This window comes from Lycorma delicatula, chromosome 2 (genome assembly GCF_047948215.1).
Source record: "Lycorma delicatula isolate Av1 chromosome 2, ASM4794821v1, whole genome shotgun sequence".
Classification (NCBI taxonomy): domain Eukaryota; kingdom Metazoa; phylum Arthropoda; class Insecta; order Hemiptera; family Fulgoridae; genus Lycorma; species Lycorma delicatula.
This window is the reverse complement of record NC_134456.1, coordinates 114,880,799-114,901,468: the sequence shown is the minus strand read 5'-3', so window position 1 is coordinate 114,901,468 and position 20,670 is coordinate 114,880,799. Positions and strand designations below refer to the sequence as shown.

Below are 20,670 nucleotides of genomic sequence, written 5' to 3'. Positions count from 1 at the left end.
GATATAGAAATATTGTTAAGTTATTATGTTATGCTGAATTAAAGAGAAAATAATATGATTATTTTAAATGTAGTACCCTGTGTTATTTTGAATACTTTGTGTGTACAGATAATAGTAATTTTGAAATATAACCATTTACAATGAATGATAAACCAAAACAATTTTATAATACATTTTTTTTTAAACATACTTTAAAATATTTTTAGTTGTTTTTGCGACTATTTTTGGTATGAATGAAAATATTTTAAGTTTTTTTTAAAAAGGTTTGATTTTAAAATACTGTTTGGCTTATCATTGTAAACGTTTGTATTTTTAAATTAACATCACTAACTGTCATGAATACAATCAGTGTAATTATAAAAAATGTATACTCTTTTATAATGATCACTCTACATTAAATTTCTTAATTCTAAACATAATTACTTGTCAAATCTGACAAAGTGATGATCTAGTCATTATATAACTAGTGAGTGCTTTCTCTTTTTCTGTTTTAGCCTCTGGAACCACCGTAAGGATGGATGAGAATGACTTCAAAGGAATGAATTACTTCATGTGTATAGATGAATTACTTCAAAGGATGGATGAGAATGAAATATATGAATGTAAATGAAGTGTTGTCTTATACAGTCTCAAGTCGACCATTCCTGAGATGTGTGGTTAAATGAATTAATAATTCATTATTTCATTGTTTTATTTTTACATTTTATTAAAGTCTAACATTTTTTACCACACAAATGAAAAACTAAATTGTTTCATTTTTCATGTATGTATATTTTTTAACTATGGATAAAGATTTATTCTTCTTATTTTTTATTCTAGTCTATTAGTATCATTAATGACAATTCTTGTGTATTGTAATGTCTTTGTTCATATTTACATTTCATAATTATAATTTTAAACTGTATTTTCTTCTTATTAATATTAAAAAAAATTTGACTAAAATTACTTTTTATTAATCTGTGTTCCCGTGTAAATTAATAATCAGATCAAGCAAAATCATACATATGCTATTCAAACTAAATTTTCATTATTTTTATTTAACACAGGTCCGGGCTTTAGAAAGGTATTTGTTCAAATGCAGTATTGTTTAGTAAGCACTAAAAAATGTTTTTATTTCTCCTCCAGTAAAATTGTTTTTCTTATAGGTTTTTCAAACTTGTGACATACTTAGAACAATTATTAACAAAATTTTTGACAAATTATTAGTTTAGTTAAATATTCTAGTTTCTGATTCATCAAAACTAAACACTCTGCAAAACTAAATTTGTGGTATTCTGTAATATATACCGTGATTTCTTATTCTTTGGTCATAGTCTGTGCAATAAACTTAGTAAGTATTCTTAATTACTCTTACTGATAATGGTAATGTAATGGTTAAATGGTTAATGTAGTGGTTTCTGTATTTGAAACTGAAATCTAAACTACATGTATTAAATAAATTTTAAATATTACAATATATAATTTTTATTATAATGGTATTGGATGTACACAAACATATTTTTTTAATGAGAAATATGAAATTGATGAATGATGGTGAAATATATATTTGTTTCAGAAACTAAACAAACATAATAAAGATAAATAATTAAATAATAAAAATATTAATTAAACTTAAATAAAAAACCATAACTTACTTATATGGATCTTTCAATTCTTCAGTAACAAAATTTAAGAAATTCCTGAAACAAAAAAAACTTTTAGTATATTTATACATTGCAAGTTTTTATGTTAATCTTCATAAGATTTAGCCAATGATCATAATTTTAACCATTAATCATTAGATAAAGGCAACCAGTAAAATAAATATTTAAATGATACCAAATAATTGTAAACTTAACAACATTCCATACCTGAAAAAATATTAGTTGTTAACCTATAAGAAATCAAAAATTATATTCTAAAATAAAAATAAAGAAACTGTTTTGCCAGTTAGTTATTCATGAAGTTATTTTAGCAATCTTTTACTATCTTTTAAATCTTCATTTTAGAATGCTTGAATTTGTTAATCGTAAACCCTATAAATTTGTCTGAGAGAGAATTCTTTATCACAAAAAAAGCAAACAAAAAAAAAATCACTGATCTGAATCGTTGATAAACAGTTTTTTCACTGTGATTTCATGTAGCATTCCTGTAGTCCTTCAATTTTCTTACCCTCAAGTGGGTGTAATAAAAATCATAACTGGAACATAGACATGTGAGATGCCTTTTATTTTTTACCCTCACAACATCTAAACAAATATTTGTATTTTAACTTGCTTTTTCCAGTTTTTTCTTTACAAAAAAAAAAAAGGATTATACTCGTATTATTATTTTAAATTATTAAACAAGTCTACATAAATCTCAATTCAGTGATAGTTTAAACTATCTTCTAAATTCTGTTTGTAGCATTGTAGGGTACTAAGTACAGCAGTCCAATGAAGCTTTTATTTCAGTAATATTTTTTACTTTAGTGTATCATTTATGATTGTAATTATCTTGGATCAGTACAATAAACTTATTTGTATAACAATTACATCAATAATACTACCTGTTAAAAATAAATCCATGACTAAAATAGAGAGATTTCTGCTTGAACTTCTTGCACATTCTAAGCAGGTGACCAATTCTAAGACAGTTTTGAGATCTAGTCTCTCATATAGTAAAACAATGTATTTTGTTCCAGTGATTTGCCATCTTTTTCAGTATAGGAAAAATTATTTGTTCTTTCTAGATTTGTATCTATAACAGCATCAGAATCATCTGTTCAACTTTCAAGAATGCATTCACAGTTAATATTGTCATTACTGAAATCCTTAACTGGATCATCTCCTTCGTCAAATAATAAATTATAGATAACTGTAACATCACTTAGGTCTAAATAACTGAAATCAGTTGTCATTTAAAACAGAATGTCATTCTAGTACTAACAAATAAACACTGCTATGTAGTAGGCCAGAAGAGGTGGCTATTAAGACCCTCAGTTCTATCATTATAAAACTGTAGGGTAAAAATGGACCTGCATCTGTTAGAAGCACTGTAACTGATAGAAGATTAACTTCTTATTTATTATTATTATTATTATTATTGCAATTTCATCATTTGATCATGAGTTAACAAACCTCAAATATTACGATACTCCGTGACAAAAACTTATCTTTCAAAAATCATGTATCATTTAAATATTCATTTGACTAGCTTAGCTCCAGCAGCTTTTCTAAAGCCATCATGCAAACATTGCATAATAACAAAATATAAAATTTGTTTGTATTTCATCAAATAACTTTCAAATATCAGAAATTAAGATATTTATCTATTAAAACTGCCAATTACTATCTTGAAAGATTATATTTGACTAAAGTAAAAGATTAAGAACGATAAAGTATATATTTAGTTTTATACTTTGATTTTATACATTACCCCTCATCAGTCTGTAAAATAAATTATAAAAATAGAAAATCATTAATAAACTAACCATCCGCCATATGAGAAGAGACCAGAGTAGAATGCCAAAGCAATAAAACCGGGTTCAACAGTGGTACCTTTGAATGGATGTTCAATGTTTTGTGTGTGTCCTTTCATTAACATCCATAATCCCACAATTATAATTAATATAAGGGCAAGAATTTTAGTGGCAGTAAAAATATCTTGAACTCTTGTGGCCCATCTCACATTGTAGCAATTTATTGCTGTTAAGAGACCTGAAATAAAAAAAAAATAATGTTTTGATTCCATTGGTATAGTTCACAGCAGTAAATTTCACTTATTCTTATATTAAATCATTAATTTTTTCTACTTAATGCCTTTTCTGTTAATTCTATTGTGGATTTATAGAGATCTCTGCTTCTTCAGAATGAATTTTTATAAACACTAAAAAATACAGAAATATATTTTTACCATCTGTCACTGAAGTAAAATAATTAATTAGATGTAAAAATCAGTTAATCCTTAATTGATTAAACTACTAGGTTTATAAAATATATATACTTTGACAAACATAAAACACAGCCTTCAACTCAGCCCCCAATTATTTAAGTAAAAGAATGTTTAATAATTTACCAGGAAATGTAAAGAAATTAAAAACATTACAGGAATTTAGGTGGCGAGTCTTTCCAAGTGATTTCTTAATCACTTATAATCTTAATGAATTCTTTGATGAATTCAATTCATGAACACTTCCAAGTAGTGGAATGCACTGCAGTAATAAGGACATATTAGCAATATAACTAATAGTGTTAACTACTGCAAAACATAAAATGTCATGTAATAGCCAACTCATGCCAAATAAGAAATATTGTTTGTTAGTTAGTAATTGTAATAGAATAGAAAAGAAAATAATTATTAAAGGATCATATATACAGCATACAATGGATGACAGAATCTACATTTCTACCGCAATCAAGCATTACATAAGTATGCAATTGACCTTTGCAAACTACTAAGATGCATTACACAATTTAATAATGGCTTAACACAAAATGGAGTGACACAAAAATCTACTTGCACTACAGAACTAACAAAACAGCTTTTATTAAATTAAACACAAAACAAATTATGCACAATATTACTGCATATCAAAGAGATTTCCAGCTGCTTCAAAAGGGACTCTAAATATAGTAACACAACTAAAAACAGCAGAATGACCCATAGTCAGTCAATCAATACCTATTATTACAATATCATGCTATTAGGATTACCATATAAAAGTTACACAGTAATTTTTCAATCAAATAATTTTTAAAGTTAGTTTTACAAATATTATTTAAGTTCAAATTGATCTGTGCATTTACAAAAGGAAAAATAATTAATAACATTATTCCCACTTATTATAATTATTATGAAAATTGAAATATACAAAATATGTTAGTAATTGATATTAAGGATGTCTATTTAGAAAACAGTAGCATTAAACCAAAACTTCCTTCTAGTGTTTACATTTTATAATTTTTATTGAAAGGTCTGGTTAGGGAAAATGTATATTTATAACTTCATCCAAACCATCAATTTTCACTTATCAGCTGTTCTGTGATGACCAAATCTCAAGAACATATCTAGGCAATGATAGAATATTCTTTATTGGATTTGAACATTTATTTGAAATGAAAAATGTAGTAATACATCAAACTACATTGTACAGTAAAATAAAAAAAACTTCAAAATATTTTTTGTAGTTTTCATGATCATTCTCAGTCGTGATGCTTTCATACTGGTGTCAACTAACATTACTGTGGTGTTTTTAATTAGGTAGACACATATTAAGGATGCGACTGAAAAGGTGTGTGTGATCTAAATTGTTCATTTAATATAGCATTTTTTGGGTGTTTTTGTTGGATTATTATGTATTTCATAACTCAAGTATGTTAGATGTGGTCATTCTAAGTGTATGTATAGATTATCAAGTCAATGCTGCTGGATTTGTGATTTGTGTTACACATTATTAAAATAATGCATAACATCCTCAATTTCACAATAATAAAAATAGAATTTTTAAATAGTTATAATTCAATTAAATACACTGTTTTAAGAATTACCCTAAGAAAGGGTCAACTGATAGATATAAAAACATTTTGGTGCATGGTATTCAAATTGTATTATAAATAAAAATGTGTATGTTACCTTTACCTTATTCATTACATCACTTGATTGTTGCCTATGTGAATGGTGAGTTTCAGAAAATATTTCCATCATCAGATAATTATTCCATGGAAGCTGTTAAAATACCATGTGTTTCAAAATTAATACTGAGGTTTTAAAGCTGTGTAATATTTGTCAAGTTTTACTTAGAATGACAAATTATACATGAAATGAAAGAAAGAGCAACTCAAACAGTTTTTCCTATAAGTGTTCATTGCAAGCACTATTCGTCACATGGCACACATCCAGCTGATGGAGAGTTCATCCCATAGTTTAATCAGCAAGTCTGGAGTATTTGATGCGACAGCTGCTTCAATCCTGTGTCTCCAGTTGGATAGGTCAGCTGGTATTGGTGGCACATACACTTAATCCTTCATAAACCCCAAAGAAAAAATCACACGGGGTCAGATTGGGTGAATGTGGAGGTCATGGCAAACAAGCCCTGTCATCTGGTCCCCGATGACCAATCAAACAGTCAGGGAGAATTTCATTCAACCAATCATGTACAGTGTTACACCAGTGTGAGGAGTTGCCTAAAGATCTGTGGTTCATATTGCAGTTGAGGAAAAAGCAGTAGCTGGAGCATATCAAGCTAGTTCATTCCAGACACACTTGCTTCCATGAAAAAGAACGGCCCATAAACTTGCTGTTGGGGACACGCACAAAAAACATTCAAGTTTGATGCGCCAATGGTTTCAAATTGTTTATACCACCTACGAATGTTATTGTCACTTCAGTAATCACAACAGAAAGCATGTTGAATGGAAACCATAGATTCACACTTTGCAAACTTCAGAACACAAAACGCTTTCTGTTGGATGGTCGCCATCTTTGCTAGTGCTTTTAAGCAGAAGGTACAGAAAACAGTTTATGAGCTTGCACACAGCTAAAACAGTTTTGAGTTGCTCTTTCATTTCATGTATAATTAATCAACTTATGTGAAACTTAAGAAATATTACATAGCTTTAAAACCCTGATATTCATTTTGAAACACTCTGTATTAACTGTATTAACATACAGAAAACACAGATATTTAGAGATGTATATTAATTGTAGTGATAACATCTCATGGGTGCATTAAATGTGTAATGATTTAACGTGTATTTATTTATTTAATGATCTCTTTTAATGATCTCTAAGGATAAAACTGAAAAACAAAATACACTGTTTAACTTAAACACTAGCATTAGATGGACATTTCAATTGTTAAACTCTCATCATCAACAGTCTTCAGGATCATACAATAAGAATAAAAGATAAAAAGTTAAAACAATCCAACATAAAGTGTAAATTTGGTTTAAAAAACATCTGAACCATTTAAACCTTAATCCAGACTTCTTACTACAGCTTAGAGCACATCTTTTTATAGGGTAAATAAAACTCTATAAGGGTTTTATTTATCCAGTGATAACTAACCGCTAAGATTTATACCTTTAACTTCTAGTATACCAGATAATACAAGTCTAAAGTTCAATCAACACCATTTCTCTGCAATAATTTTCTGTAGTAACTCACCAAACAATTTCCTGCATTCCTCCACTGTCCTCACCAGAATTACTTGTGACATCACCTTAATCGCATCAAACTTATATGCACTAGATAGTTCACTGACTCGCATAATAACTCCTCGCTTAAACTCTTCACATAATACTCATATCTTAACTCATCTTTTTGGTGTATTTATACTCCTATCCTCTTCACCTGCAGAACCAGACCCAAGTTGAAGCATGAGGATCAACATCAGAGTCCTTACATTTTCCCATGAATTCCTACTCTGATCCAGTAATTCTCATGGTACAACATTAGTGGTAGGTGTGTCGTTGGGCAGTATTACAAAGAAAAATTGTTAAACGGACCTATTAGCCTTAGAAAAAGGATTCCTTCCATTATTATATTTTCTACTACTCTCTTCTTAATTGGAAGGAATCCGTTACTCAGGTCGGTTATACTGGTCTTGTTACAATACTTATAAATTTTTACTATGTGGTTGCCTATATTATCCCAACTAATATACAAGCTACTCATTAATGTAGTATGCAAGCTGATTATTACTTTTCCATCACTAATAATACATCTATATATGAAAACAACCCTAATTTTATGTCCAGAAATCTTTCCCAGGAATTAAAAGTCTATTTTCTACTGTTTTAAAAATCAATTATGAAATTGGTTGGTTTAAAAATTCTTTTTAACCATAATGAATGTATTACTGTGTAGATACCTCTTTTCTCTACAGTTACTATAAATTAACTTCTTGCTTCCCATTTAAGCTTATTTTGTTAAATTAATTATAAATGTATCTTTGAATAAGCTTGTTGTATATATAGTGGTTTACAGTGTTATATTGTCTGAAATTAATTTGTTATTATGTTATCTGCATTTCTGCTAAAGGAGTTTGTGTGAGTGTAATAAATAAATGCATATGAACATCTCTAATTGATAGAAGCAATGTACGAAATGCATAGTTTCTTGATAGAAAGAGATACATTAATTTGCTGCATTCACCCTCTGCTCCGGTCATGAACAAAAGACAACAGTCTCAAATCTTGTCTCTGAGAATAATAATGTTTTCATCATAGAATCTATCATTTTGATGAATAGAATTAAGGTGTCACTTGTAGGGCTGAATATCACCCACCTTTCTGTGGGCTTGGTATGCTGACATGAAACAGTGAATTTGATTCAGTGAAGTCAATAGGAAACCACTCCTCACTTTCCTTTGTAAACTGGCATGAGGTATTTTTTAGTCTGAGAATAGCTATATTATCTTAGAGAGAGACTTGTGACTCATGTCAGAGTGCCTACAATCATTATATATGTAGCTAATAAAATGCATACATTTGAATAATCCTGCTTTTAATAAAATAAAATAGATTTATAGACCAAATATTTCTGGAATCTCCATATTTTGGTAGTATGCCAAGCATGCTTTTTTATGATTTCCCCAACAAACAAATAAGCAAACCCACACACTCGTACATACACCATCCAGAAGATTCCAGCAACAGCAAAGTTCATCAGTAATGAAAAGCTGAACTGCTTATTAATGTCAATTACAACTCAAGATATTTTAGTCTTTAATCGAATCCTGGTCCTGGTATTTAAATTATTGAAAATTATATGATTATTTTCTTGATAAATATATTATTTACATCAAGTATCAAAGTTTCTGAATATTTTAATTGTTTAATTGTACTGCAGTAGGTTCATTAATTAATATGACAAATGCAGCAAAATCTTTATTAATGAACAATATTTTAAAAATGTAATACATAAAACTGTGTTTTCAGAAGATCTTTTTAAATCTGTTATATGGCTCCTTCAGCTGTTTCCTAACAATTTCCAGACAGATGTCATTAGCAACTCATGAAAGAGCTCTGAAGAATTTTCTGAAAGCACAATCTATATATTTAAAAAGTGAGATTTTTTAACTTAATTTCTTATAAGTTTCATTCTAACCAAAATTCAGATAAGATGTAAACTTATTTTTCCTGAAAATCTTGTGCAGAACCTTTGTTATTCTCAAAGAATACAAACTACAAAATTACTCTGAATCTAATAAAACTAAAACTTTGTCCATCGGTGAAATATGTTAAAGAAATTAGTAACCAAGGAGAAAGAAAGAATAAACTTATTTATTATTTAGGATTGGTACTTAATACCAATTCTTATCACGATTAAAGCTTAGGTTGCTGACTTGCTAAGGTTGCAATTGCAAGCAGTAATGTAATAAATTCCAAAGAGTTCTACTTTATATTTGAATAAAAAATAAAGAAAATTTATAACAAATTTTTTACAATTCTACATTTTCTTTTCAGATATAAAAATGGTGTAGATAATATCTTGCTAGTCAAATTTTTATGACTAAATAGCTCATTTCCTCTTTTTTATTTTGTATATTATTTTTCTTAGTACTATGAGCTTCCTTGAGCATATAAAAATTAAACTTCTCTTTAAACAATAAACTGAATTGATAAAATGACATCAATAATTTAAAAAGATTTATTAGTACAGAACACCCACTCTCTTTTACCAAACAGAAAAATTCAACCAGCTGCACCAGATCTCTAGTTGCAAATGACCACAAGATTTGGTAATCAGTGATCTTCACTTCAACCACCTTAATTAAAGTTTCAAATATACAACACAATTTTGAGTACTCCATCATTTTGTAGAAGTATAAGAATTGTTTTCATCTTTAATTTGATTGTTTTAATTTTTATAAGGCAGACTGTTAATGAATATATAATTACTAATATACAAGTATGTAGTGTACTACATACTTTATGTCACATACTGTAACCATTGTGACAAATATATCTTGCAATATAACAAGCTTAACTAGAATTTGATATGCAAGTTCCTGCTGTTTGCAATAAGTATAGAATTCAGCTAGAAAAATCATAGGCATAATTAAAAACTTATAAATCATGGCGTTTTTAATCATGCCGAACTCTATATTCATTAAATGAATGAATTCATTAGATTTATTTACATTTCATTTTTTATTTATTTACATCATAAATATGTTAAATAACCAAATAGATTTGGTTATACTTCTAATTTAAAAAAAATTTTTTTGTATTATGATTATTAGAAAATGCCTTTTTGGGTGGATGGGCAAGACTGAGCTCACTCTTTTTTCAATATAAATTTAAAAACAACTTGAGTAATTGCTAGATAAAGCTTAATTTTAACAAAATGTTTCACAGTTTATGTTGGCTATAAATATATCCTGAGTATAAAAATAATTATTCAGATTAGATATAATGTAATTTACCAGTCTCTAAAATTAATTTTATTCTAAATCATATTCTAATTTTTCATACAGTCAATTAGAAGTTAGAATACTTACAGGTTATTAAAGCTGCTATGAGTCGTACAGCTTCATATGGTGGTTCACAGCCAGGCCACGCTGGTTGTAAAATGTACTGGGCAAAAGTAAGGGCAGTGATAGCATTGCCTGTGGGTACGATGACCAGCAACGCCACCCAGAGGTAAAGAAATGCTGGCAGTGGTCCAAAAGCTTCATTGATATACGCATAGTCTCCACCAGACTTCGGTATCATTGTACCTGTAAATGTAAAATAAATTATGTAATTCAAGACATACACTGTAGAAATCTTTTTTATTTCTTTTATTATTACATTAATTATTACTTCGTTGGAAAAAGGAAATAAATTTACATAAGTTACATTCTTTTAATACAATAAAAGCTAAACATGTTTTTAACAACTAACCAAGTTCATTAATGGTAGTTCTTTGTGCACTTCAAACCCTGTTTTATTTATTAGCTGTAATAAAACAACACTGTTCAAAACATGTATTTTGTGACAATATTAAAGAACACACAATTAAATTCTTATCCACCTTATCTACACAAATGTTAATAAGGCTTTGATGAGGAATGTCAACTGAGTTATGTTTAAAAATAAGCGTCTGCATTTAAAATTTATATATGTCAAAACAACTGTACCATATTTATTAAAATAAGAAGGCCATCAAATGATTCACATCAATCCTGCACATGAAATTTAGTAAAAAAAAATTAAAAACCAAAGCAGCTTATTGTGAACATTCTATTGGTTACATTGGAAAATAAATATTTTTTAACTGATATGATTGTATTTGATAAAAAAAGTTAAAAAGGATGCAAAAAAACACAAATACATAAATAGATTTTCATAAAGTAAAAACCAAGCAAAAAATTCAAAACATTAAAATATTCTTTTTATCAAAATGACCCCAAAAATATTAAATGTAGTGGTCCAAAATAAAAAAATAAAATCTCAATGTTTTCATGAAAGTTACTTAAGTTACAAAATATATCATGAAGCTGCAACTAATAAAAATCACAGAGTCATGATAATTTGCTAACCTTAAATAGATAAATTTAATTTGATCATTATTTTATGAATTTTAATTAAATTGATGTTAACGTGTTCGTAAAATTTCAAAATCAAAATTAGGTATCCATCTTTCATCTTTTCTCTGATGAGTTTATGGAATGCAAAAAGCATTGCAATGGAGCTTTTTGATTGGTGAATTACCAAATACATGTTTACAGAATTATGAATGACTTAGGAAAATCATTTTTTTTTATTTATATTAAAACTAAAGTATTTACACTATAAACTGAAATCTGCATTTACAAAGTTGCAATATTTTTATCTAGATTTAATTCATTTAATTATATGTTCTAAAGTATATTTAATTACTTAATGCTTCGATAAAAAATTTCAATTTAATTTGTTATTACTGATTAAAAATTATTTACATTTTAATTGTTCTTTTGGAATAACTCTGTTGAATTCAAAATCTTAAATTGGTGAAAATTCATCTTGTAATGGCAAAAAGATTTAAAAGAAAAATCTAACTTCTGATCTAATTACTCATTCAATTTTTCTTTTCATTTGTTTAAAAACGAGAGTTTTATATTAAAATTCAGTGAAAACTTGTTCGTTTCCTTTAACAACAACAATTTTAAATCGACTTCCGTAATACTGAAACTATAATGTTTGAATAAGCATCATTGGTAATTAAATAAGAGGAGTAAATAGGAAGAAGTAAATCTTCCCTGGAAATGAAATAAAATTTTGAAATGGGAAGTATTGCCCAAGAGTTATTTATTATGGGGTTAGCATACTGACACAATCAGCTAGCAATGGGTTCAATTCCTGGCTATAGAAAAAGTATGAATACAGAAGTGTGATGAGATAAATTTAAGGATTCAAAAAATCCAAAATCAGTCTACAATTAGCATAGCAACGTATAGTTCTAAGCCGAAAAAAATTCAGCAATTTTACTTTTGTTGTTTCATTATTGCCATGTCATGTAAGCTTCAAATATTCTAAAATCTGAAGTAGTGAAATTCAATGTTTTTGTATGTCCAACTTATTAAGTGACATTAAATTTAGTTATATGAATCTAAATTGTAGATTAAGGAAACCTTTTTAACCGAGTTCATGAGGTTTGAAATTACTATTTTTTCCCAATAACTGATAAAAGTACAATTATTGTTTGGATACTGAAATAAATCACCTGAGTTTGAAATTATAATTAAAAAATCTGATGTGGACACCACATAACTTCCTTGTACGCCTATTAAATTACATATACACATTTTTTTAAAATGAAAAGTACATAAGATTTTATTTCATTAATAACTTCTGATATTTTTTCATTTTTTTTTGCGATCAGAGGTTAATCAATATATTTCAATTTAAAAAATGTAGATGAAGTCGGATTTGAACCGATGTGCCTTCCCATTGCAAGATTCAAATATTTAATAATTTAAAATCATATTTGGTTATAACTCTGTAATCAATGAAAATAAGTGTACCACTTATGTTATATCGTTGAAAAACTCTCAATGAGGGCTTATTACTACAATTAAAAAAAAGTCCAAAATACAATTTTTTTTTGATTTTGGGCTTTTTTTGACACTTTTGATACAGTCAATTGCAATCAAAAGGAGAGGTGCGCAACTAAATGTTACAACAGTCCTAAATCCAAAATTTCAACTTCCTATGGCTAATCGTTTTTAAGTTATGCGAGATACAAATGCACATATCGTACCTACGTACAGACGTCACGCCGAAACTAGTCAGAATGGATATTTCCGTTGAAATCTGAAAACCGTAATTTTTCGCAATCACAAAACTTCCTTTACTTCTAACAAGAAAGTAAAAAAGAAACCGTTCGAGAATGTATTACACGGAAATGGTAAAATTAGTACTATGACTCTGTTATGTGTGCGTTATTTAAAATATTATTTTTTTTTTACGTTCTTGAGAGTTCCAAAATTCTTAATTTCGATAAAAAATTATCCAGAAAAAATTCCCAAATAAGTGGAAGAGACGGCATGAAATTTAATAGCAGTTATTCATAAAAACCCAAATTTTAGCAAAACGTAAACTGTTATTTCTTATAGAAGTTACGGAGCTCAGATTTCATTAAAAAAAGTCACAAATTGTGTTGTATTAATAATGATATCAACAAGATATTAATTGTACTTAATTACTTCGTAATAGAATAACGAAGAAAAGAATATAATTCAGTTTGGTAAATAATAAGCTCGCATAAAGGCATTCATACTAATACTACTGTAGACATAAACACATAAAAAATAAAAGCGAAATGAGAGATAGAAGCTAAGAAGAGAATGATGAGGAAAAGAGTGAGGCAAACAGAATGAAACTAGTGTCAAAAAGATCAATGCCAAATAAATACAATTTTTATTCAGCTAATTAAAAACTGATCTAATGTAACAATGGTATAGAAATACGCGATTAAATAGGTTAGATAGATACAAAAATTAAATGTATATTTGCAACGTACGCTGTTACCATATGAACACTACCATGTTTGTTACTGGAAAAGTATAAAATGATCTGAAAATTGAAAATTTATATTAAAGGAAAAATACATCTGTCCCGTTTTCTAATTCAGATTAGATACACATCTACATACAATGTTGCTACTCCACTTTTTCTAAAACTCTTCAAGTACGCGATAAACCCCAAAAAGAGCAGTTAATCATCATGGACAAAAGAAATTGTAAAAGAAAAGCAAAATTAAAGCAGTGTAGTCGGAAACTAAGTTAATAATTAAAAAACGCAATCACAGTTAATTATTGAAACCGTGGATCTCCTACTACGGAGATTTACTCAACTGTTGTTCTATTTGATGGAAAAACTAACGACGTACCTGTGTTTACAAACACACATAAACTTTATCGCGTAAATAGCTATAGGAAAAACTATTAGTTTGATTTCGATGAAAAATCAACTCACTTTTTTTTGCTTTTATTAAAGTTTCTTTTATATAGTCGGGGTTAATGAGTTTTCCTTTTACTCCAACATTTTCTGTGTTTACACGTAGTAACTTTTATTGTACCTACTTTCTTCATTTCAACTGTTTTTCTGTGATTCTTAGGGAGTAGATGTCATAGATTTATTGATTTATTAATTTTATAGATTTTTTCGCCGGTAAACAATAATTTTTTTCTGTACCGTAATACTTCTTTATGCAGTTAATTAATTTACTCAGTCGTTAAAACTATTGAAATGACTTTTGTCATCAGTTATATTTCTGATTTGATGCTATTCTTCATTCCTTCCTATGTTAATCTTTTAACATGTTTATTAACTTCTAACCCTCAATTACCTGTTTCATAGACCACAAAATTTGTCTCTTTATAACCTTAATCGTTTATACATCCCTCCAGCTACAATAAAAACCGGGGAAAAAGTGATTTTAAATTATAACTTATGAGTTCTTCGATAAACTGGTCAAATACTGCGTGATAATGTAATTTTACGATTTCTCAACTTTCAAATGAATTTTCGTAAATTTCGGCTACTCTGTAAAGAATTGTGACAAGGGTAAGTTTTTCATAAAATTTGTTCATAGTAAAACAATTGTTTTGGTGCATATTACTGTGTTATTTATACGGTAGTGTGTTAAACCAAAAGAACTGATTGGAGTACACAAAACTTTCAAAGATTGGTCAAGATCTTGTTGATATTATTTGAGGATAGTAATAAAATGAAGGTGAATGTTTTGATCGAATTATCACTGAAGACGAGAAGCGAGTTAAGTTTGTGGATAAAGGGACAAAGTATGAATAAATGGTTTTGGAAGTAATGGTGGTGAGTATTGCTGAGATTAATCTACGGAATTTGGGAATGCAGTAATGTCAGAAAACTATTTTGAAAAGCTGAAGAAACTTTGGAAGTAATTCAATACACATCACACAGAATGCTTACGATGGTTGTCGCAAACGATAATGCTCGATTCCGATTCCCAGATGGCAGAATACTATTATTTGAATAGTTAAAGTAGGAAATTTCCAACAACTTCCTCTACAACCCAAACTTTGTACCAATAAGTAAGATCTCTTCATCAGTGGCTGAGTACCTAATACATACAAACCAATGAGGATCTCAAAAATCGGAAAAGCCTTCATACTCTTCCATTGGAGTTCTTTGACAAGAATCGGGACCGATAAAGCCCGTAATTTTCGTGGCGACTAAGAGAAATATTGTAGATATAAAGATAACAAATGAATACGGTAAAGTAATTGTTTCTGTAATTGTTTTTATTTATTTAATTATTTTTTTAATCAGAAAATCAAAAATAAATTCCCACTGAGCTAAGAAACCAAAAGTGATCAGCTAATTATACATAAAACAGAAAAAAATAATATATATATTATAATTATTTTATCGTCCTTTTTAACCGACTTCAAAAAGAAGAAGTGTCCCAACTCACACCTTTTTTGTTTATATTCACGAATAACGTTTTACCAGGTTGGCTGTTGATCTTAATAATTTTGGTAACATTTAATAGAGGATGATACCAATTAATTTCCATAAAATTTGGTTGGGATCGGACTAGTACTCGACCAGAATTAGGCGAATAACGAAAACATGATTTTCTATGTTCTCCTACATTTCAAGTTATGTACATAAAATCCTTAGAAACGAATGAATGGATGCTCATGATTTTTTTTTAATTTTGTTAGAGGAGGTTCCACAGTATTTTCAATTGGCAGCGAGTCAGTAGTGGAGAATAATAATAATTGTCATAATTTCTTCCAACCGAAATTCAGAATCGGATGCAATAAATTCGATGATTCTTTAATAAAGAATCACGTTAAGTAATCATAAAAAAGAAATAATTTAGTCTCATTCTTAAGTTAAAAAAAAAGAAAGATTTATGACAATTTGAATTAAGAAATAACATATTATTGGGCGAAACTTAACAAACATATTTCAGCGATTATTCAAGCAAAAAGATGAATTGTTTTATTTAAAATTTAATAAATCTATCTGAAATTATTAATAAAGTTATTTTATTCTCTTTTGAAACCGACAGTTTTCTACGTTATCCTTTCAACTGAATAAAACATAAAAATATTTATATCGTACTGTGTGCCGCAATAGTGGCTCCATATTAGTAAATTGCTTCAGATTCGAGAAGCTTAAAATATTAGTATTCGTAAAAATAATTTATTTTCTATTTTCTTAAACAAACTTTGAAAAATGTTAAAGGTAGGCTCGCCTCAAATGTGACAATTAAAAAGATTATTTTGCACACATATTAAAGTAAAAAGATACACAGGCATCGCTTGTAATTGCTGAAAACTTTTCGAAATAAACCTTACTATTAAATTGTTTCATCTACTTAAGAAAGAACACAGAAATAATGTGAAAATAAAAAAATACTTCAACTCAAAAATACTTTTCACATCTGCTTTAATTTACCCAATATTCGAGCCCTAAGATTTTAAGAGGGTAATTGTTACAGTTAAATATTCGAAAACCTTGGAGATTTGAGTCAGCATGTGGTGAGATTGAAGGGCAGGCGCAAAGGTATGCAACCATCGGGTTGGTCTAGTGGTGAACGCGTCTTCCCGAATCAGCTGATTTTGAAGTCGAAAGTTCCAGCAGTTCAAATCCTAGTAAAGTCAGTTATTTTTACAAGGATTTGAATACTAGATCGTGGATACCGGTGTTCTTTGGTGGTTGGGTTTCAATTAACCACACATCTCAGGAATGGTCGAACTGAGACTGTACAAGACTAAACTTCATTTACACTCATACATATCTTCCTCATTCATTCATCCTCTGAAGTATTATCTGAAAGGTAATTACCGGAGGCTGAACAGAAAAAATAAGAAAAAAAGGTATTCAACGCCCGACTTCAACAAGAAACCGCAATGATTTTGCCTAAGTCAATCTAAATTCAAATTAGAAATTAATTGAACTTTTGTTGTTCCATTATTTAATTAAATAACTATTTAGAGGAAAATTGAAAGTGCCTACTGTATAATTAATATTTTTTAATCTAATTAATACTGCACTATAATAGAATGTTTTCAAATACGCGTACACCATTTATTTTATTTTTTTTTTTTTTTTAGTACATCATTGGTTTATCCCCCCCCCCCTCGCGGTGAGCTGGATTCGTAATTAACCCATATACTCAGCTCTAGGGGTTGCCATCGCCTCAAACTACCTCGTCGGGTACTTAAGTTTTCCCCCAGGTAGCCGGGACCCAGTCTTTTAATTATACGCCATGCCTATAATGAGGGGCCCCCAAGGGTTCCCCCCACTGGTACTTCGGTCTTGACGCCACGCCTCAAATGGGGAATCCTAAAGGGATCCCCCCACCGGGACTACAGTCTTACCCCCTCCCCAATGTTGAAGACACAAGCGAGTCTCCGTCCAGTCAATGAGAGTGGGACACCTAAGCGACCCAACCATCCTGGACGGGGCCGCCCCAACCTTAGGCTCTACACAATCAAAGGGACGGGACTCATATTTTGCTACTGGCCCTGCAACCCCGACCCACAAGTGAATGTCCGCGAGTGTCGCATAGCGAACATTTAACCTCCGTTTGGCAGTCCTTCCGGAGGTGCCCCTTAGCCCCGTAAGTAAAACAACACCCCCTTTTGTTAGGGCCGCTGCAGGAAGTGTCCTATGCCCTAGCACCGGTAGCATCTTCCTCGGTGGACCTCCTCGAAACCTGACATCATCCTACACGAAGTCGGCCAACCGTTCCTCGGCCAGAAATGGCGGGACCGCCACCGTCGCCAACTTAGTTTCCCCATACGACGGCCGCAGGGAGAGGACATTAGTAGTGACTGAATTCCCAGCAGTCATCCTTTTTTTAAAAGTCTAACATTTTTGTATTAGACATTTTCAACTGGAACCAAAAAACAATGAAAATGATTTTGCTTATAATTAAAGATTATTATAAAACTTTTATCCCAAGAGCAACCGATCAGCTTCTATAATTATTATCTACTTCTTAGTTTTTTATCGGTGTGATAAAGTAAAATTGCAGATTTTTCATAAACTAGTGAGAATATATTAAATATACGACCAAATTTTACAACAGACAGAGACGTCAAGGGTAACGTTACTATTGAAACCGTTTTCTTCGGTTTGGTATGTTACATTAACTACAGACATGATATCTCTTTTAAGACAGTAGCACATATTAAAGTCATGATTAGCGAAGGTTTAACGGAAGAATTTTAGTAATTGGTAACTCATCAGCAAAAAAATAACTCAAAAGAGCTGACCGGCGAGCGACCTGCCATGCGGATTTCCAGCCGTTAGGTGGGGAGCCTCGTTAGAATAAACAGACAACAGAGACTTCTCTGGGTGGCGTAATACCAAACAGTTGGACCGATCCAAGGGAGCAGAGGAAGAAAAAAAAGATCATCAGCAAGTAATATGATAACATGATCGAGATGGACGCTATAGAATCAATTTTTAATATCTTTTCCACTTTAAATAACGAGAGATTTCCATTTTTTTTTAATCTGATGTGGACACCACATGACACCTATATATAAAAAAAATCGGAAGTTATTAATATAATCAAATTTTATGTACTTTTCATTTTAAAAAAAGTCTTATGTGGACACCGCATAACTTCCTTGTACGCATATTAAATTACATACACACATTTTTTTTAAAATGAAAAGTACATAACATTTTATTTTGGTAATAACTTCCGATATGCTTTCATAATTTTTTTACTGTTATTATTGAATTATTATTTATCGTAAAACTTTTTTAACGTTAGAGGTTAATGTTTATTAATAAATCAATATATTTAAATAAAAAAAGAAAGTTAAAAAAGAAGAAGATGAAGTCTGATTCAAAAAGATGGACCTTCCCCTTGTAAGATCCAAATTTTTCATTAATTAAAATATCATTTGGCTATAACTCTGGAACTAATGAAAAGAAGTGTAAGATTTATGTTATATCGTTGAAAAGCTCTTTTTTTTTAATGACGGCTTATTACTACAGTTAAAAAAAAGTCCAAAATACAATTTTTTTGGATTTTGGACTTTTTTGGACAATTTTGATACACTCGATTGCAATCAAAAGGAGAGGTGCATAATTAGATGTTACAACAGTCCTAAATCCAAAATTTCAACATCCTACGGCTAATCGTTTTTGAGTTATGCGAGATATATACGCACATACGTACAGAGTCACGCCGAAACTAGTCAAAATGGATTCAGGGATGGTCAAAATGGATATTTCCATTGAAATCTGAAAATCGAAATTTTTTGCTATCTAAATTTTGCTAATAAAAAAGTCTTAAAGACACTTAGTAGCGAAATCAAAATGTTTTTAATAGCGTTCATAGCCAGAAGTTAACGACAACTGAAATGATTAAAATATTTTGGTTTTAACCCGTAATAACTGGATGGAGTAAATACTGACCGCATTCAAGTCATTTTTTTTTTTTTCAGTTACTTCATTCAATAAGCCATATGGCCATGACCAACTGCGAGTAGATAAATAAAATTACTTCGATCTGTGTTAGTGCTATAGAATCGTTTGATCTTTGAATTAAGTAATGAATTGCTTTTCTTGAAAAGATCCAAATTTAAAATACGCTTGAAAATTTAAATTACTCAATAGAAAATTCTACATAATTTTGAACTTTTCTGCAATCAATTTTGAACAATTCTGCAATTAGTTGTAAGAATCACTTTTAAGAATTTTTTTAAGACTAAGTTTAATAGGTTTCAGATTTTATTTATGCATTAACATTTATTAGGTTAGGATTAGGTAGCCTACTTTCGCAACCTCAATTTCTTTTGGTCTCATAATATTATCGTTTATATATTTCTTTGAAAACACTATTTTCCTCTATTAACATTTTTTCTTAATTTTACAGAAATTTTCTTAACTTATTCCCTTACAATGTTACATTCACAAAACAGGGGATTCATAGACGATTTCCAATGAAATGAGTTACAAGTGAAGGAAAATATGTGGGGAAAATCAATTAATCTTAAGGGCAAAGAATAGGGAACTGCCATCTCTACTAAGTTATTATTTTTATTTTTCCGTTATTTTTGTATCAAACATATTTTGAATTAAGTAATTAAAAACTGTGAGTCTGTAAAATTTAAAAATCAAGAAGTAAACCTGCAGGTAGATCAGCATGACAAAAATGTTTTAAACTTTTATAAAATGTGGTGGGGCTGTGTGGTAAAACGTTAACTTCTGCAACGCCACT

At 29.5% G+C, this 20,670-nt stretch overlaps 1 protein-coding gene across 1 annotated transcript in view; it reads right to left on the bottom strand.

Moving 5' to 3' along the window:
• Nucleotides 1-20,670, bottom strand: part of mnd (L-type amino acid transporter minidiscs) — a 102,911-nt gene that overhangs the window by 36,379 nt on the left and 45,862 nt on the right. Inside the window, exons 2-4 of the mRNA XM_075357937.1 lie at nucleotides 10,466-10,684; nucleotides 3,452-3,677; nucleotides 1,635-1,679 (exon numbers count right to left, since the gene is read on the bottom strand). Coding sequence (XP_075214052.1) covers nucleotides 1,635-1,679; nucleotides 3,452-3,677; nucleotides 10,466-10,684 — 490 coding nt within the window. The remainder of the gene's footprint in view (nucleotides 1-1,634; nucleotides 1,680-3,451; nucleotides 3,678-10,465; nucleotides 10,685-20,670) is intronic.